At 44.1% G+C, this 21,424-nt stretch overlaps 1 protein-coding gene across 3 annotated transcripts in view; it reads left to right on the forward strand.

Moving 5' to 3' along the window:
- Positions 1–21,424, forward strand: part of atp8b5b (ATPase phospholipid transporting 8B5b) — a 506,562-nt gene that overhangs the window by 312,804 nt on the left and 172,334 nt on the right. For all 3 annotated transcript variants that reach the window (XR_011588690.1, XM_070868497.1, XM_070868507.1), the window contains exon 14: positions 20,190–20,398. Coding sequence is in view for 2 of the 3 variants with exons in the window: in XM_070868497.1 (XP_070724598.1) it covers positions 20,190–20,398 (209 nt within the window). In the remaining variant the exon portion in view is untranslated. The remainder of the gene's footprint in view (positions 1–20,189; positions 20,399–21,424) is intronic.

Consider the following 21,424-nt stretch of genomic DNA (forward strand, 5'->3'; position numbering starts at 1 on the left):
TCTGAGTTAACATGAAAGGTGTAAACTAAAAGTACACAAAATGGCTATAAATATGGATGACAAAAAAACCCAATAAATTCAATTTATTTTATACAGGTTAAACTGTTCATTGAAAATATATTTAAAAATAAGTTATATCAAGAAATATTTGTTTATTGGCAAATTGGGAACTGGGATTTAGACACTAGAGCATGTTGCATTATTATCCTTATTAGCTTGGTAACAAACATATGGAAAAGTTTTTAACAAAGGACAGTTGAACATTTATAATGCTTAGTGTGTACCAGTAGCTGTCCTGTTGCATTGTTAGGAATATGCTGCAACTCATTCACACAATCCCACTGCCTTCTGGATTCCGAAGAGCTTCAACTTCACTGTTGCAGGATAGAATTTGGATGAGGTGGAGACTGGGAGGCCAGTCAGGAGAGCATTGAAAGAGTTGAATATGGAGGTAACAAAGACATTGGTAATGGTTTCGACACCAGCTAGGCAAAGGCCAGGATGAAAGTAGGTGATGTTATGGAGCTGCAAGTAGGCTATCTTTGTGATGGAGAGGATATGGGATTGGAAACTCATCTTGGACTCAAGTAGGGCACTGAGGTTGTGAACAGTCTGATTCAACCTCAAACAGTGTCTGGGGAGGGAGAGAGGATTGGTGGCAAGAGTATGGAGTTTGTGGTGGGGACTGAAGATGATGGCTTCGGTCTTACCAATGTTTAACTGGAGGGAATTGTGGCACATTTACGGTTTGCTGTCAGATAAACAGTCTCACAATACAGAGGCAGTGGAGAGGTTGAGAGAAGTGGTTGAGCTGTAGAGCTGGATGTCATCAACATACATCTGACCCCAATGTTTTCGGATGATGTTGACAAGAGGCAGCATATAGATGAGGAAGAGGAAGGGGCCAAGGATATATCCTTGGGGACTCCAGAGGTAATAGTGCGATGGCGGGAAATGAAGCCATTGCTGGAGATGCTCTTACCTCGGTTAGGTAAGAGTGCAGTCAAGTGAGGGTAGTCTTACTGAGCTGGAGAATGGAGGAGAGATTGCTGTAGGAGGATGGTCTGATTGACCATGCCAAAGGCTGCAGAGAACAGCAGAAAGATGAGTAGGAATAGTGAAATGCGGTCACAGTCACAGCGGATGACATTTGTGATTTTGATTAGGGCCACTTTGGTGTTATGGCAGGAGTGGAAAGCTGATTACAGAGATTCAAATATGGAATTGCAGGAAAGATGGGCACGGGTATTTGGGAGGTGACAACATATTAAAGGATTTTTGAGAAGTTTGTGATGATGTAGAGTTGATTTTTTGAGGAGGGGTTGATAACAGTGGGTTTGAAAGAGAGGGGAAAGTAACTGGGATAGGGAACTATTTACAATGTCAGCTAACATGGAGACCAGAAAGAAAATAAAAACAGAAAATGCTGGAAATCTCCACGGGTCAGTCAGCATCTGTGGAGAGAAAAACAGAGTTAATGTTTCAAGCCGATGACCCTTCATCAGAACTGGCGAATGTTCGAAAAGAACAAATTCTTAAGGAGAACTGAAAGTTGGAGGGGAAGAAAGAACAAAAGGGAAGGTCTGTGATAGGGTGGAAGGCAGGAGAGATTAGAGAGACAAAAGGGATGATGGCCGAATTGAAATGGTAATGGCAGAATGTAGAAAAGGTTAGACTGGATAGGGTGTGAATGGCATAATAATGACCAGCTGCCATTGGAGACAGAGAAAAAAAACATAAGATCGGGGGCAGAGGAAATGAGGTGCTGTTCCTCGAGTTTGCATTGAGCTTCATTGGAACAGTGTCAGAGGCCGAGGATGGAAATGTCAGAGTGGGAGTGGAGCGAGGAATTAAAGTGACCAGAAAGAGAAGTTCGATGGTCAGCTGTTTATAGAATTAGGGTCAAGGGAGCAGAAGGTCAGTACCATGAATAAGATGAGTTCAGGTAGGACATGAAGAGAATTAGGAGAGAAATTAGAGTAAACGGGTGTTCCGGTTGGTGGAAGGCTTGGGGGAGCTTTGGTTTGGTGGGCAAAAGGAAGTGGGGGGTGCATTATATGGTGGAAGGTGTTAAATATATGGTCTCAATCTTAGTGACAAAGAAGAGCATAAGTTCCTCACACTTGTTGGAGTTGAGAGTGGGGGGGGTAGTGGAGAGGGGCGGTGCATAGAACTAAATGCATTGCATAAGAACATAAGAAATAGGAACAGGAGTAGGCCATACGACCCCTCGAGCCTGCTCCGCCATTCAATAAGATCATGGCTGATCTGATCATCGACTCAGCTCCACTTCCCTGCCTGATCCCCATAACCCCTTATCCCCTTATCGTTTAAGAAACTGTCTATTTCTGTCTTAAATTTATCAATGTCCCAGCTTCCACAGCTCTCTGAGGCAGCGAATTCCACAGATTTACAACCCTCTGAAAGAAGAAATTTTTCCTCATCTTAGTTTTAAATGGGCGGCCCCTTATTCTGAGATCATGCCCTCTAGTTCTAGTCTCCCCCATCAATGGAAACATTCTCTCTGCATCCACCTTGTCAAGCCCCCTCATAATCTTATACGTTTCGATAAGATCACCTTTCATTCTTCTGAATTCCAATGAGTAGAGGCCCAACCTACTCAATTTTTCCTCATAAGTCAACTCTCTCCTCTCCGGAATCAACCAAGTGAACCTTCTCTGAACTGCCTCCAAAGCAAGTATATCCTTTCGTAAAGATGGAAACCAAAACTGCACGCAGTATTCCAATACCCTATATAGCTGTAGCAAGACTTCTCTGCTTTTATACTCCATCCCCTTGCAATAAAGGCCAAGATTCCATTGGCCTTCCTGATCACTTGCTGTACCTGCATACTATCCTTTTGTGTTTCATGCACAAGTACCCCCAGGTCCTGCGGTACTGTAGCACTTTGCAATCTTTTTCCATTTAAATAATAACTTGTTCTTTGATTTTTTTTTGCCAAAGTGCATGACCTCACACTTTCCAACATTACACTCCATCTGCCAAATTTTTGTCCACTCACTTAGCCTGTCTATATCCTTTTGCAGATTTTTTTGTGTCCTCCTCACACATTGCTTTTCCTCTCATCTTTGTATCATCAGCAAACTTGGCTACGTTACACTCAGTCCCTTCTTCCAAGTCGTTAATATAGATTGTAAATAGTTGGGGTCCTAGCACTGATCCCTGCGGCACCCCACTAGTGACTGGTTGCCAACCAGAGAATGAACCATTTATCCCGACTCTCTATTTTCTGTTAGTTAGCCAATCCTCTACCCATGCTAATATATTACCCCCAACCCCGTGAACTTTTATCTTGTGCAATAACCTTTTATGTGGCACCTTGTCAAATGCCTTCTGGAAGTCCAAATACACCACATCCACTGGTTCCCCTTTATCCACCCTGTTTGTTATTTCACAGAGAATTGTGAATCTGTGGAATTCTCTACCACAGAAAGTTGTTGAGGCCAGTTCGTTAGATATATTCAAAAGGGAGTTAGATGTGGCCCTTGTGGCTAAAGGGATCAAGCGGTATGGAGAGAAAGCAGGAATGGGGTACTAAAGTTGCAAAAATGATCAGCCATGATCATAGTGAATGGTGGTGCAGACTCGAAGTGCCGAATGGCCTACTCCTGCACCTATTTTGTATGTTTCTATCCTCAAAGAATTCCAGCAAATTTGTCGAACATGTTGACCCAATCTCTCCTCATACGACAGTCCTGCCATCCCAGGAATCAGCCTGGTGAACCTTCGCTGCACTCCCTCTATGGCAAGTATATATTTTCTTAGGTAAGGAGAACAAAACTGCACACAATACTCCAAGTGCGGTCTCATCAAGGCCCTGTATAACTGTAGTAAGACATCCTTTCTCCTGTACTCAAATCCTCTTACAATGAAGGCCAACATACCATTTGCCTTCCTAACTGCTTGCTGCACCTGCATGTTTGCTTTCAATGACTGGTGTACAGGGACACCCAGGTCCCTCTGTACATCGACACTTCCCAAGTCATCACCATTTAAATAATACTTTGCCCTTACGTTTTTCCTACCAAAGTGGATAACTTCACATTTATCCATGTTATACTGCATTGCCATGTGTTTGCCCACTCACTCAATCTATCTAAATCGCTTTGCAGCATCTTTGCATCCTCCTCACAACTCACAATCCCACCTAGTTTTGTGTCATCAGCAAACTTGGAAATATTACATTTGGTTCCCTCATCCAAATCATTTATATATATTGTGAATAGCTGGGGCCCAAGCACTGATCCCTATGGTACCCCACTAGTCACTGCCCGCCACCCCAAAAAAGACCCATTTATTCCTACTCTCTGTTTCCTGTCAGTTAACCAATTTTCAATCCATGCCAATACATTATCCCCAATCCTATGTGCTTTAATTTTGCACACTAACCTCTTATGTGCGACTTTATCAAAGGCCTTCTGAAAATCCAAATACACTACATCCACTGGTTCTCCCTTATCTATTCTATCAGTTACATCCTCAAAAAGACTCCAGTAGGTTTTTCAAACATGATTTTCCTTTCATAAATCCATGTTGACTTTGTTTAATCCCGTTGATATTATCTAAGTGTGCCGTTATCACATCCTTTATAATAGATCCAACATATTCCCTACTACTGATGTCAGGTTAAGTGGTCTGTAGTTCCTCATTTTCTCTCTCCCTTCTTTTTTAAATAGTGGGGTTACATTTGCCACCCTCCAATCTGCAGGAACTGTTCCATAATCTATAGAATTTTGGAAGATGACAACCAATGCATTTACTATTTCCTTTCTTTTAGTACTCTGGAATGCAGATCATCAGGCCCTGGGGATTTATCAGCCTTCAGTCCCATTAGTTTCTCCAGCACTATTTTCTTACTAATAATAATTTCCTTTTAATTCCTCTTGCTCACTTGACCCTTGGATTCCTAGAATTTCTGTAACGTTATTTGTATCCTCTTCCGTGAAGACGGAACCGAAGTATTTATTTAATTGTTCTGCCATTTCCTTGTTCCCCATTACAAATTCTCCCGTTTCTATCTGTAAAGGACCTACATTTGTCTTCACTAATCTTTTTCTTTTTACCTACTTGTAGAAACTTTTGCAGTCAGTTTTTATGTTCCTTGCAAGTTTACTCTCATACTCTATTTTTCCCCTCAATCAATGTCTTGGTCCTTTCTTGCTGAATTCTAAACTGCTCCCAATCTTCAGGCTTGCTACTTTTTCTGGCAACTTTGTATAACTCCTCTTTGGATCTAATACTATCCTTAATTTCTTTTGTTAGCCATGGTTGGGCTACTTTTCCTTTTGTGTTTTTACGCCAGAAAGGAATGTATAATTGTTGCAATTCATGCATTCGTTCCTTAAATATTAGCCATTGCCTACCCACCGTCATGCCTTTTAATGAATCTTCCCAATCTATCATAGCCAATTCATTCCTCATACCTTCGTAGTTTCCTTTGTTTAGATTTAGGACCCTAGTTTTGGATTGGACTACTTCACTTTCCATCTTAATAAAGAATTCAATCATGTTATGGTCACCCTTCCCTAAAGGGACCCCGCACAACAAGACTGTTAATTAACCCTTTTTCATTACATAATACCCAATCTAGGATAGCCTGTTCCCTATTCGGCTCCTCAACATACTGGTCTAAAAAACCATCTCGTACACACTCCAGGAATTCATCTGCCACAGTATTATTACTAATTTGGTTTGTCCAGTCTATATGTAGATTAAAGTCACCTACGATTACTGTAGTACCCTTGCTACATGCATCTCTAATTTCCTGTTTGATGCCGTCCCCTACACTACTGCTACTGTTTGGAAGCCTATAGACAAATCTCACCAATGTTTTCTGCCCCTTGGTGCTCCTTAGCTCCACCCAGACTGATTCTACGTCTTGATTTTCTGAGCCAATATCCTTTCTCACTATCGCTCTGATTTCATCCTTTACTAACAACACCACACCACCCCCTCTTCCTTTTTGCCTGTCCTTCCTAAATATCGAATATCCTTGGATTTTCAGTTCCCAACCCTGGTCACCCTGCAACCATGTCTCCGTAATTGCAACTATATCGTATCTGTTTACATCTATTTGCGCTGTTAATTCGTCTACCTTATTACAGATGCTTCGTGCATTCAGATACAATGCTTTTAAATTTGTCTTTTTAACATTATTAGACAACTTAACATTATTTTGTATTATAGCCCTATTTGTCATATCGCTATTTTTTCTCACCTGGACCCTATTTGTTCGTGCACTCTTTTGTTTGTATGCTCTGTCCCTTCCTGACATAATCTGGTTATCCTTACCACAATCACTTTCCTGCATTGTTTCCTTTTCTTTTCTCTTTAGCATTCTAGCTTGCTCTCCACTGCGACCATCCTCCCCCCGCCCCCCTTATTTAGTTTAAAACCCTGTCTACCTCCCTAGTTAGTCAGTTTGTTAGAACTCTGGTCCCAGCATAGTTCAGGGGTGTAGTCCATTCCCAATAGAACAGCTCTCTCTTTCCCGAGTATTGGTGCTAGTGCCCCACGAATCGAAACCTACTTCTCCCACACCAACTTCTGAGCCACGCATTCATCTCCCTGATTCTATTGACCCTATGCCAATTTGCTCATGGCTCAGGGAATAATGCAGATATTATTACCTTTGTGGTTCTGCTTTTCAATTTACTCCCTAGCTGTTCAAACTCTCTCAACAGAACCTCTTTCTTAGTCCTACCTATGCCATTGGTACCTACGTTTACCACGACAACTGGATCATTCCCCCCGCCCCACTCTAAGTTCTTCTCCAGCCTGGAGGAGATGTCCTTTACCCTGGCACAGGGTAGGCAACACAGCCTTCGGGACACACACTCTTGGCTGCAGTGAACCCTATCTAGCCCCCTAACTATACTGTCCCCTATTACAACCACCTGCCTCTTTACTCCCCCACTTGAATGGCTTTCTGCACCATAGTGCCTTGGTCAGTCTGCTCATCCACCCCGCAGTCTGCACACTTGTCCTCAAGAGTTGCAAGAACTTCAAATCTATTGGACAAGTGCAGGGACTGAGGCTCCTGCAATGCTACCTCCTGGATCCCCTTACCTGCTTCACTCGCAGTCACACCCCCATGTCCCTGACCACGTGTCAATTCAAAAGTATTTAATCTAGAGGGTGTGGCTGCCTCCTGGAGCAAAAGGTCCAAGTAACTTTCTCCCTCCCTGATGTCTCGCAATGTCTGTAGCTCGGACTCCAGCCCCTCAACTCGGAGCCGAAGCCCGTCGAGCCGCAGACACTTACCGCAAATGTGGTCGCCCTGGACCAAAACGTCCAGAAGCTCCCACATATTGCAGGAGCAACACATCTCCTGTTTTCCCATTGTTTAATTTAATTAATTAGTTTAGCATTAATCAAGTATTTACCCTATATAGTTTATTAAATTAGTTAAACAAATAAAGGATTGTTTTTAGTATTTAGTTATATGCTATATATTAATTTGTACATTCTGTTCAAGGAACCCATCCCTTATGCACTCTATGAACTCCTCAAGGCTACCCTGACCAATTTGATTTGTCCAATCAATATGGAGGTTAAAATCACCCATGATTATTGCTGTTCCTTTTTTACAAGCCCCCACTATTTCCTGGTTGAAACTCCGACCAACAGAGTTGCGACTGTTAGGGGGCCTATAGACGACGCCCACCAGTGACTTTTTCCCTTTATTATTCCTTATCTCCACCCAAACCGTTTCAACATTCTGATCATTTGAGCCAATATAATTTCTCACTATTGCAGTGATTCCATCCTTCATCAATAGAACTACCCCACCTTTTCTTTCTGTCTGTCCTTCCGGATTGTCAAATACCCCTGAATATTTAATTCCTAGACCTGATCACCTTATAACCACGTCTCTGTAATGGCTATTTGTCTCAATTTGTGCTGTCAACTCATCTATTTTGTTGCAAATGCTACGTGTATTTAGACAAAGTGCCTTTAAAAAAAAATTTTACCCCTTTTTCCTGCTTGTTTCCTCTCTCCTTTAAACTCACTTTCTTTATTTTTGCTTTCTAATTCCAGCTTTACTCCCTTCCCTACTGAATTTATTTTCAGTTCCCATCCCCCTGCCAAACTAGTTTAAACCCTCCCCAACGTAGATAAGGTGGTTAAGAAGGCATACAGAATTCTTGCCTTTATTAGTCGAGGCATGGAATACAAGAGCAAGGAGGTTATGCTTGAACTGTATAAAACACTGGTTAGACTGCAGCAGTTCTGGTCACCATGGCCTTTATTGCAAAGTGGATGGAGTATAAAAGCAGGGAACTCTTGCTACAGCTATACAAGATATTGGTGAGGCCAGACCTGGAATACTGCGTGCAGTTTTGGTTTCCATATTTACAAAAGGATATACTTGCTTTGCAGACAGTTCAGAGAAGGTTCACTAGGTTGATTCCGGGAATGAAGGGGTTGACATATGAGGAAAGGTTGAGTAGGTTGAGCCTCTCCTCATTAGAATTCAGAAGAATGAGTTGCGACCTTATCGAAACATATAAGATTATGAGGTGGCTTGACAAGGTGGATGCAGAGAGGATGTTTCCACTGATGGGGAAGACTAGAACTAGAGGGCATGATCTTAGAATAAGTGGCCGCCCATTTAAAACAGAGATGAGGAGGAATTTCTTCTCTCAGAGGGTTGTAAATCTGTGGAATTTGTTGCCTCAGAGAGCTGTGGAAGCTGGGACATTGCATAAATTTAAGACAAACATAGACAGTTTCTTGAACGATAAGGGGATAAGGGGTTATGGGGAGTGGGCGGGGAAGTGGAGCTGAGTCCATGATCAGATCAGCCATGATCTTATTGAATGGCAGAGCAGGCTCGAGGGGCCGTATGGCGTACTCCTGTTCCTATTTCTTATGTTCTTATGTTAATTTAAAAGAAAAACTTAGCCCACAATCACTACCAATCACTTACCTGCCTTAACTGTGATGCCATACAGCAGAGTTCTCCTCACCCGGAGCCGTGCAATCTCCTGGGAGAGGCAAAAAAACAGATAAAAACCCAGGCCAATTGGGGAAAAAATCTAGGAAAATTCCTCTCCGACCCAACCAGGCGATCGAAACTAGTCCAGGAGATCACACTGGCCGTATGCTGTGGTCTGCTGTGGCTTTTATCCCCACTCTTGGGCCTTGGTCTGCTCCTGCTCAGGTACGTCGCCGCTCTGCAGAAAAAGTTAGGAAAAACAAGGCAAGGCAACATCTCACTTGGCGCTGATGCACTTCGAGCTACCAGCACCCAGCCCTTGGTTTTTAAACTGCTTGTGGCTCAGAAAGTGATTGAATGCCAGCTGTCGTAGTTATGCCACTCATTTAATCTATCAATGTTTTTTGCAACTTCCTGCTCCGATCTACACTATTTACTGTGCTGTCATCAGCAAACTTAAATATACTGTTCTCTATTCCTTCATCTAAGTCATTAATAAGTACAGTGAAAAGCTGATGCCCTAGTACAAATCCCCAGAGGTCACCAGCAGTCACATCCTGCAATTGGAGTGCATACACATTATTCATACTCTCTGTCTCCTAGCTCCTTTTACAAGTATGTAAAAAGAAAGTGATTAGCAAAAGTAAATGTGGTTCCCTTAGAGACAGAGACAGGAGAAATTATAATGTGGAATAAGGAAATGGCAGAGACATTAAACAATTATTTTGTATCTGTCGTCACAGTAGAAGAAACAAAGAACACTTTTGGGAGATTAAAAAGCAGGACCTCAAAGGTAGTAATCTCAGGATTGCTAGTGAGTACAGAAATAAGAGGATAGAGTAGATGAATGCGTGGCTGAAGAGATGGTATATACTTCAATTCAAGGAGTCTAGAGAATTAGGCAGATGAGCTGAGGGCACAGATAGACACATAGGAGTATGATATTATAGCTATTATTGAGACATGGCTGAAAGAAGGGCAGGTATGGTAGCTCAACATTCTTGGTTGCAGGGTTTTCAGATGGGATAAGGAGGGGGATACAAAAGGAGGGGCGTCACAATATTGATTGAAGAAACAATTACAGCTGTGAGGAGGGATGATATTTTAGAAGAATCATCAAATGAGGCCATATGGGTTGAACTGAAGAACAAAAAGGGGGCAATCACACTGCGGGGAATGTGCGATAAATCCCGAAACAGTCAGAGGGAAATAGAAGAGCAAATATGTAGACACATTTCTGAGAAGTGCAAAAACAATAGGGCAGTAATAGTAAGGGATTTCAACTGCCCTAATATTGGGCCCAATTTTGGCCATGACTTGCTCCAATTTTTTGGGAGTCAGTTGGTTTTTCTGTCGTAAGTTAAAAAACACCATTTTCCCCAATAAACTTGCTCCAGAGTAATTCAGTTAGGTACGATTTTTTTTAGTTGAGTTTTTTTTTCAAAAAAGGGGCGTTTCCAGCCACTTACGCCAGTTTTGGCCTTTTATGCCACTTTGGCCAGCTAAAACTTACTCCAAATTGACTTAGGTCAGCGTATGTGGCCAGCTCTGAAAAACATTGCGGGCAGTTAAGAATTCGGCGCAGGTTAGTACATTTAAAGCACCAAGACTTACAAAGCACTAAACAAAGCACAAAAATAAGCATTCAATAACAAATAAAAAATACAAGGAAGCTGAGAGGACCTGCACCAAGACTTACAAAGCACAAAATAAAGCACAAAAGGTAAAAAGTAATCAATCAATAACAAATAAAAAATAAAAGTCCTATCTTTGTGCAAGTTTTTTTTTTAACGTTCCCCCCCAATCAAAACACCCTCCCCCCACCGCCATCAAAACTCTCCTCCTCCCCCTCAATCAAAACTCTCCTCACTAAACAAAGCACAACCATCAATAAATACAAAATAAAACTCAAATCCGACCTCAGCCCAGGAAATCAATGGGCCAGTCGGCCGGTGCGGGAGGCCACTCGACCGAGGATAGGGGCTGCGAGAATCGGGTCCTGCTCACAGCCCGCAGGACACGCTGGGAGGGCAAGGAGCATGCGCGCAGACTCCACTGCGCATGCGCGCAGCTGCCGGCACTGGTTTCTGTGCTGGGCTGTTGCTCCGCCCCCCACTGCACTATACACCACGCTGGGACACCAGAGACTCAGTAGAGCGGACAGGATGGGGACACATTTTTTCGGCACCGTTTCCAGCGCGCAAAGTCGCCGCATTTATGGTAAGTGCGCCGAAAAAAGGGGTTGGGGAAAATTGGGCCCATTAACTGGGATAGAATTCATTTGAAAGGTATAGAGGGAGCAGAATTAATAAAATGCATGCAGGAAAACTATTTTAGCCAGTACATCGCAAGCCCAACAAGAGAGGGGGTGGTTCTAGAATGTAGTTTTAGGGAATGAAGCTGGGCAGGTGGAAGGGGTAGCAGTGGGAGAGCATTTTGGTGGTAGTGATATAATTCAGTTAGATTTAGAATAGTAATGGAAAAGAATAAAGATAGACCAGGAATAAAAGTTCTCAATTGGGGAAAAGCTAATTTTACTAAGCTGAGATGTGATTTAGCCAAAGTGGACTGGAAACAGCTACTTGAAGGTAAATCAGTGTCAGAGCAGTGGGAGGCATTCAAGGAGGAGATAGTGAGGGTTTAGAGGAAGTATGTTCCCTTAAAGAAAAAGGGTGGGACTAACAAATCTAGAGCCCCCTGGACATCAAGGGGCATACAGGGTAGCATAAAGAAAAATAGGGACGTTTATGCTCAATATTGCAGAAACCCTAGAGGAGTACAGAAAGTGCAGTGGTGAAATTAAAAAGGGAATTAGGAAAGCAACAAGAGGGCATGAGAAAATATTGACAAGTGAAGTCAAGGAGAACCCAAAGATGCTTTATAAATACATTAAGAGCAAGAGGATAACTAAAGAAAGAGTAGGGCCTCTTAGGGACCATGTGTGTGGAGGCGGAAGTCGTGGGTATGGTTCTTAATGAATACATAGGGCCCAAGTTTCCACATGATTCGCGCCTGATTTTTTAGGAGCAACTGGTGGAGAACGGACTATTTTAGAAATCGCAATTCTCCACATTTTTTTTTCTGCAGTTCTAGTCAGGTAGAACAGTTCTAGTTTAGAACAGAATTTTTTCTTCAAAAGTGGGCGTGTCTGGCCACTGACGCCTGATTTGAAAGTTTCCACAGTGAAAATGTACTCCAAACTAAAGTAGAATGGAGCCAGTGAAGATTTTTGTAGAACTGAAAAAACCTGTTCTACACATTAAAAAATCAGGCGCAGGTTACAAATTAGGCATCCAGAATGAGGGGGGGGAAGGGAACTCATTAAATTCGACAATAAATCCTTATTTATACTTCTACAAATAAATCCAACCTGAATAAACATTTATAAGCCAAGAAAAGATTAAATAAACCATCTTCCTACCTGTGCGAAAGTGCTTCAGCCAGGGAGAATTCTGCAGCCGTTCGTGCTGCTGAGCGGGAGGGGTAGAGAGAGAGAGAGAGAGAGAGAGAGGGAGGGAGAGAGAGAGAGAGAGAGAGAGAGGGAGGGGAGCGGAAGAGAGGGAGAGAGAGGGGGGGAAGGGAGGGAGAGAGGGGGGAAGGAAGAGAGAGGGGGGAAGGGAGGGGGAGAGAGAGAGGGGAGGGGGGGAAGAGAGAACAGGAGCGCGGGTCGGGTCAGTCGGGGGGGTGGGGAGAGCGGGTGTCGGGTCTCGGGGCGGGGGGGAGGGAGCGGATCTCGGGTTGGGGCGGGGGGGGGAGCGGGTGTCGGGTCGCGTCTGGTCTGCGGGTGGGGGTGGGGGGAGCGGGTGTCTGGTTGGCGGGGGGTGGGGGGAGTGGGTGTCGGGTCGGGTCAGTCGGGGGGGGGGAGAGCGGGTGTCGGGTCGGGGGGAGGGGGAGGGAGCGGATCTCGGGTCGGGGGTGGGGGGGGGGGAGCGGGTGTCGGGTCGGGTCGGCGGGGGGGAGCGGGTGTCTGGTCGGCGGGGAGCGGGTGTCGGGTCTGGTTGGCGGGGGCGGGAGAGGAGCTGGTGTCTGGTCGGCGCGGTGGGGGGGGAGCGGGTGTCGGGTCTGGTCGGCGGGGGGGGCGCGGGTGTCTAGTCGGCGGGGGGGGGAGCGAGTGTCGGGTCTGGTCGGGCGGGGAGCAGGAGCTGGCCGTGGGAGGAGCCTCATTCATGCAGCCCCAGTGAGGCCATTCAGCCAGGGCTAGGGGCTGCGTGCTTCGGGCCCCTCCCACACAGTTCGGCGCCTGGAGCTACTGCACTTGCATGCCAACTGTAGCGCGCATGTGCAGAGGTCCCGCCACTGTTTCAGCGCCGGGACCTGGCTCCGCCCTCCCTACAGCTCGTGCTGGCTGCGCCGAGGGCCAGAGGACCTGTAAGTAGGTGGAGAATACCGAGGATTTTTTTAGGCGCCGTTTTAGGCGCGAAAAACGGGCGCCCAGCTCGGAGGGGCGCCCGTTTTTTTCTTGTGGAAACTTGGGCCCTTTGTGTCTGTTTTCACTAAAGAGAGGGACAATGCAGACATTGCAATCAAGGAGGATGAGTGTGAAATATTAGAGGAAATAAGCCTAATGAGAGAGGAAGTATTAAGTGGCTTAGCATCTTTGAAAGCGGATAAATCCCTCTGTCCGGATGAAATGTATCCCAGGCTGTTGGGAGAAGCAAGAGAGGAACTAGCAGAGGCTCTGACCATTATTTTCCAATCCTCTCTGGCTACAGGTGTGGTACTGGAGAAGGGTAACGTTGTACCCTTGTTTAAAAAGGGAGAAAGGGATAGACCAAGTAATTACAGGTCAGTCAGCCTACGGTGGTGGGAAAATTATTGGAAAAAGTTCTGAGGGACAGGGTAAATCTTCATTTAGAAGGACACAGATTAATCAAGGACAGTCAGCATGGATTTGTTAAGGGAAGATTGTGTCTGAATAACTTGATTGAATTTTTTGAGGAGGTAACAAGGAGGGTCAAAAAGGGTAATGTGTTTGATGTAGTCTATATGGATTTTAGCGAGGCTTTTGCTGAAGTCCCACATGGCAGCCTGATCACGAAAGTAAAAGCCCATGGGATCCAAGGCAATGTGGCTCGTTGGATCCAAAATTGACAGATAGGTAGGAAGCAAAGGGTAAAGTCGATGGGTGTTTTTGTGACTGGGAGGCTGTTTCCAGTGGGGTTCCGCAGTGCTCACTACTAGGTCCCTTGATTTTTGTGGTATATATCAATGATCTGGACTTGAATGTAGGAACTATGATTAAGAAGTTTGCAGCTGATACAAAATTTGGCCGTGTGGTTGATAATGAAGAAGAAAGCTGTAGACTGCAGGAAGATATCAATGGACTGATCAGGTAGGCAGAACAGTGGCAAATGGAATTCAATCCAGAGAAGTGTGAGGTAATGCACTGGGGGAGGGCTAACAAGACAAGGGAATACACAATAAATGGTAGGACAGTGTAGAGGAACAGAGGGGCTTTGGAGTGCACAGATCCCTGAAGGTAGCAGGACAGGTAGATAAGGTAGTTAAGAAGGCATACGGGATACTTGCTTTTATTAGCCAAGGCATAGAATATAAGAGCAGGTGGGGTTATGCTTGAACTGTGTAAAACACTAGTTAGGCCACAGCTAGAATATTGCATGCAGTTCTGGTCACCACACTACAGGAAAAATGTGATTGCATTAGAGAGGGTACAGAGGAGATTTACGAGGATGTTGCCTGGACTGGAGAATTTTAGCTATGAGGAAAGATCAGATAAGCTGGGGTTGTTTTCTTAGGGAGACCTAATTGAGGTGTATAAAATTTTGAGGGGCCTAGATAGAGTAGATAGGAAGGTTAGCAGAGAGGTCAATAACCAGGGGGCATAGATTTAAAGTAAGTGGTAGGATGTTTACAGATGACTTGAGGAGAATCTTTTTCATCCAGAGGATGGTGGGAGTCTGGAACTCACTGCCTTTAAAGTTGGTAGAGGCAGAAACCCTCATAGCATTTAAAAAGTATTTGGATATGCACTTGAAGTGCTGCAACCGACAAGGCTACGGACCAAGAGCTAGATAGCTCTTTATCGGCCGGCATTCTTCTGTACTGTAAATTTCTATGATTCTATGAACATACAGGAGGGAACCAAAGGTCTAATGAGACTGAGGAACTTAAAGTAATTAACATTAGTAAAGAAAAAGTACTGGAGACATTAATGGGATTAAAAGCTGACAAATCCCCTAGTATGATGGCCAACATCCTAGGATTTTAAAAGAGATGGCCGCAAATATAGTGGATGCATTTTGATCTTTCAGAATTCCCTAGATTCTAAAACGGTCCTCGTAGATTGGAAGTTAGCAAATGTAACCCTGCTGTTCAAGAAAAGAGGGAGAAAGAAAACAGGATACCCTAGGAAGTCAGCCTAACATCAGTCATACGGAAGATACTGGAATCTATTATTAAGGATGTGGTAACAGGGCACTTGGAAAATCACAATGTGATTAGGCAGAGTCAATGTGGTTTTATGAAAGGGAAAGTGTGTTTGACAAATCTATTAGAGTTTTTTGAGGGTGTAAATAGCAGGGTAGATAAAGGGGAACCAGTGGATGTAGCAAATTTGGATTTTCAGAAGGCATTCCATAAGGTGCCACACAAGAGGTTGATGCACAAGATTAAGGCTCATCAGATTGGGAGTAATATATTAGCGTGGATTGGGATTGGTTAACATAATAACATAAGAAATAGGAACAAGAATAGGCCATACAACCCCTCGAGCCTGCTCCGCCATTCAATAAGATCATGGCTGATCTGATCACGGACTCAGCTCCACTTCCCTGCCCGCTCCCCATAACCCCTTATCGTTTAAGAAACTGTCTATTTCTGTCTTAACTTTATTCAATGTCCCAGCTTGCACAGCTCTCTGAGGCAGCGAATTCCACACATTTATAACCCTCTTGAGAGAAGAAATTTTTCCTCATGTTTTAAATGGGCGGCCCCTTATTCTAAGATCATGCCCTCTCGTTCTAGTCTCCCCTATCAGTGGAAACATCCTCTCTGCATTCACCTTGTCAAGCCCCCACATAATCTTATACGTTTCGATAAGATCACCTCTCATTCTTCTGAATTCCAATGAGTAGAGGCCCAACCTACTCAACCTTTCCTCATAACTCAACCCTCCCATCCCTGAGTCAACCTAGTGAACCTTCTCTGAACTGCCTCGAAAGCAAGTATCTCCTTTCGTAAATATGGAAACCAAAACTGCACGCAGTATTCCAGGTGTGGCCTCACCAATACCTTATATAGCTGTAGCAAGACTTCCCTGCTTTTATACTCCATCCCCTTTGCAATAAAGGCCAAGATACCATTGGCCTTCCTGATCACTTGCTGTACCTGCATACTATCCTTTTGTGTTTCCTGCTGGACTGCAGCACTTTGCAATATGAAAGTTGAGTAAGTTGGGCCTAGACTCAATGGAGTTCAGAAGAATGAGAGGTAATCTTATTGAAACTTATAAGATAATGAGGGGGCTCGACAAGGTGGATGCAGAGAAGATATTTCCACTCAAAGGGGAAACTAAAACTAGGGGACATAGTCTTAGAATAAGGGGCCGCCCATTTAAAATTCAGATGAGGAGAAATTTCTTCTCTCAGAGGGTTGTAAATCTATGGAATTCTATGCCCCAAAGAGCTGTGGAGGTTGGGTCATTGAATTTATTTTTGAGCGATAGGGGAGTAAAGGGTTATGGGGACCGGGCAGGGAAGTGGAACTGAGTCCATGATCAGATCAGCCATGATCTTATTGAATGGCAGATCAGGTTCAATGGGCCAAATGGCCTACTCATGCTCCTATTTCTTATGTATTGACACGTATTGACGTGGATAGAGAACTGGTTGGCAGACGGGAAGCAGAGAGTCGTCATAAACGGGTCCTTTACAGAATGGCAGGCAGTGACTAGTGGGGTGCCGCAGCTATTTATAATATACATTAATGATTTAGATGAAGGAATTGAGACTAATATCTCCAAGTTTGCGGATGACACTAAGCTGGGTGGCAGTGTGAGCTGTGAGGAGGATGCTAAGAGGCTGCAGGGTGACTTGGACAGGTTAGGTGAGTGGGCAGATGCATGGCAGATGCAATATAATGTAGATAAATGCGAGGTTATCCACTTTGGTGGCAAAAACACGAAGGCAAAATATTATCTGAATGGCGGCAGATTAGGAAAAGGGGAGGTGCAACGAGACCTGGGTGTCATGGTACATCAGTCATTGAAAGTTGGCATGCAGGTATAGCAGGCGTTGAAGAAGGAAAATGGTATGTTGTCCTTCATAGCTAGGGGATTTGAGTACAGGAGCTTGGAGGTCTTACTGCAGTTGTACAGGGTCTTGGTGAGGCCTCAGTTGTGTTCAGTTTTGGTCTCCTAACCTGAGGAAGGACGTTCTTGCTATTGAGGGAGTGCAGCGAAGGTTCACCCGACTGATTCCCGGGATGGCAGGACTGACATATGAGGAGAGACTGGATCGACTGGGCCTGTATTCACTGGCATTTAGAAGGATGAGAGGGGATCTCATAGAAACATATAAAATTCTGACGGGACTGGACTGGTTAGATGCTGGAAGCATGTTCCCGATGTTGGGGAAGTCCAGAACCAGGGGACACAATCTAAGGATAAGGGGTAAGCTATTTAGGATTGAGATGAGGAGAAACTTCTTCACTCAGAGTTGTTAACCTGTGGAATTCCCTACCGCAGAGAGTTGTTGATGCCAGTTCATTGGATATATTCAAGAGGGAGTTCAATATGGCCCTTACGGCTCAAGGGATCAAGGGGTATGGAGAGAAAGTAGGAAAGGAGTACTGAGGTGAATGATCAGCCATGATCTTATTGAATGGTGATGCAGGCTCGAAGGGCTGAAGGCCTACTCCTGCAACTATTTTCTATCTTTCTATGTCTGTCAGCAGACCGGCTTTGCCAACTCACCCTCCTTGAGATGCAATTTTCTAAAGCCCACTTTTGCTCCACGCCATGAAATAAAATGTACAAATATTCCACTATCTTGGACCAATTGTGCATTTAGATCACTTTGTTCCACATTTTGTGTAGTCCTTATTTCACCTGGCAATTGAAAATATAACTTGTGTATGTTTCAGTTGCAAGTTTTTTAGATTTAAAAAGAAAATTGACAAAGACTAGAGATGCATTCAACCCTGGGAATGCGTGGCTGGACGCCACTTGGACCCGGGGCCTCGGATTGGCCAAAGCCCGAGAATGTGTCTTCCTGGTCAAAGCTACTGGCCGCAACTAAAAGAGGTGTCGATTGCATTGGCCTCTTGCACCCCCACCCCGGAATAGCTTTCTGAATTTCCTCCTCCCATGGAGGTTCCTCGTCTTCGGTGTCTTCCTGCACCCCCACACGATGGGCTGAGGTGGAGGCTTCCAGTGTTGGATTTGATGCCTCCTCATCTGGAAATAGAAAACAACAAACGAGTGGTTAGCAGCAGGGGAGGGGACAGGGTGACATGAGGAAGGTCACATAACACAGGCTCATTTGAAGGACCAGTGCTACTGCATTATATGTAGCCAACAGACACTGCATCATATTGCCCCAACCTTAGTCCACAGAAACGACATCACATTGCCCCAACCCTAGCCCACAGACACTGTTACGTTTAGAATAACTCCACAAGACTGTACATCTTAAGCTGTTGTGACCTTGGTCTCTTTATTGTAACTCCAGAGTGAGGAGGCAGCATAGTAGACTGCCTTTTATACCTGCTTGCACAGGGTGTATAGGTGACCCATGGGTCTCCCACAGGTGCACCCCCTGGTGGCAAGTCTTACACATTGGTAATGTTTACATACATAACAGACACTACATTACATTGCCCCAACCTTAGCTCCCAGACACTACATCACATTGCCCAAACTCTAGCCCACAGTCACTACATCACATTGCCCCAACCTAGCCTAGGGATTTTGCAGGATTACCCTCAGTTTCAAACAGAGGATCAGCAGCCCCAGGGGTATTTGACCACCATGAGACACCGATGATAGCTGCCATGCATTCCTCCAGGTCCATTAACGGCAGCGTCTGAGGTGGACTGTCGCCTGTCTGCCACTGCTCCCGGCGGTTATGCGACAACTTTCGCTGCAAAGATGACAATTGGAATGGTTACCAGAGGGCCCTTCTGCTCTTGTGGCACACACAGCCATCAAAGCACTTATACCATAACTGTGTGCATTTAATACAGTCCTCTGTTAAATGGCCCTGGTAGTTGCACATGGTTCATGAGAAAGACATTGAAGTGCAGAAACATCTTTTTAGATGCCAAAAAGCAGTCTTACTAATGTGTAACGATCATATTCAAGAGGGAGTTAGATATGGCCCTTACGGCTAAAGAGATCAAGGGGTATGGAGAGAAAGCAGGAAAGGGGTACTGAGGGAATGATCAGCCATGATCTTATTGAATGGCGGTGCAGGCTCGAAGGGCCGGATGGCCTACTCCTGCACCTATTTTCGATGTTTCTATTCATGGCAAACAAGGTGCAACACTAAGCCTACCTATACTAACGTGTCAGATTTACAATTTAAGTAATGAACGAGTGTATGAATTAAAATATTACTTATTCTGATGACCCTGCAATGGTCATTGAACTTTTTTCTACATTGTTGATGGTCCCTCTTGATATTATCGACTGAGGAAACATCCTCGGCCACACTGATCCAGAGACACCTTTGCACAGCTGGGAGGGCTTTACCAGCACCCCTCCTATTAAATTCCCCCCATCTGCTTTGCACGGTTGCAATCAAGTCCTCGTTTGTCTCAAAACTAAACTTTTGGGCTCTCTGCCTTTTGGAGTCCCCTTCCATCGTGATTGGTTGGTCTGTGAAAAATACCTGCTTCAGTCCTGGATGTACTGTGCATGGGGCAATGTAATGTAGTGTACTGACAGCTCAGAGAAAAAAAGAATCAGGGAAAAAAAAAAATTTGTGCATGCGCAGAAGGTCCATTTTTATTTTGATCGCAAGTTTTGGCTCCAGCGCACAAATTCACTCATGCAAGGGCGGATTTCGCGTTATCACTATCGCTGGTCACTGTTTAGTGAATTTTGTGACGTCCAGCGATAGCGCTACACCGGCGCTAAAAAAAAAAGCCTCTACAATTATCGCCCAAAAATGGGTGAAATCGATAATACCTGAATTTCTAGCCCTCAATGTGTTCAAGAAAATAATTGATTGATTTTTCTAATATTTGTCTATCTTTTTTTCACTAGTATTGAAGTAATACGCCTGGGCAGTAGCTTCTATATTAATTGGGATAGTAAAATGTATTACCCAAAGAAGAACATTCCTGCAATGGCACGTACTACAACATTAACTGAGGAGCTTGGACAAATCAAGTATATTTTCTCCGATAAAACAGGAACTCTGACGCAGAACATTATGCTATTCAACAAATGCACCATTAATGGCAAAATGTATGGTAAGGAACTGCAAAATGCATTTAGTCTAGATGCCTCTGCAAAGCGCAACGGAGGAGAATTTATACAGGGTTTATCTGATTTCATGCTATAACTTCACTGGAAGATCAATAGAACCCCTGGAGAAATGGCATAAACGGCTGTGTTTCGTCATTTGTGCCAGATGTCCAGGTGTTCTACTAATCTTCCACTAAAGTTAGAGCAGGAGATCGGAAGAACTGCCTCACAAATTCCAAGCAAATCAAACTTGCATGTTTACCTCCAGTAAGTGTAATTTACTCCATTTTTACACAAACTGAGTGGTTCCTAGTTGTCGAACTTTCCTTTAGTCCAATTGTAATGTGAATATAGTCAACCATTTGGAACAAACTGCAAAGTTGTTCCAAATCTAATATGGTTTGCTAGATTCAAGTAGGAAGGCATCCATAATTACTGTTTTCTTTTCCTTCATCCTCTTTCCTCCAAATTATATTTTTGTTTACTGCAAATAGATAGTTTGGGATTATAATTTGAAATTTCAGACAGAACAAAGATAACACATGATTCTCTTATCTTTCTCTTCTTGTGTTGAAGGTCAGTCACATAACTTCTTTTGGCAGTTTCAGGCTAGATCCTAGTAGATAAGATAAAAAACAATGATGTGCGGTAAATGCTTTATTTATTTTTTCCAATTTTGCTGCCCCCCTTCCTTTCCTGCAGGTGTTGCCACCTTTTTGGGGTACTGTTCCACAAGAAAAGGCAGCCCTTTATTAATTTACAAAACTGTCCTTGAATATCATCTGGCTGTTTAATTACAGGACATTTTCAGATGTGCCCTGTCATATACGCAACAATAGCAATTCAGGTGCCTCAGGTGCACATCAAGATGCTTAGTTTGCTAGATAGTGATCAGGAACTCGACTCCACACCAATTTCCCTTGTCTATCCCAGGGGCACTGAGGCCAACTATAGTACTTCTACTGTCACGTTGGTTGAGATCAACTATCTCAGCACAGGTTGGGGTCTACAAAAGAAAAATACTGCAGATT

The sequence above is a fragment of the Pristiophorus japonicus genome, chromosome 2 (genome assembly GCF_044704955.1).
Source record: "Pristiophorus japonicus isolate sPriJap1 chromosome 2, sPriJap1.hap1, whole genome shotgun sequence".
Taxonomy (NCBI): Eukaryota; Metazoa; Chordata; class Chondrichthyes; family Pristiophoridae; genus Pristiophorus; species Pristiophorus japonicus.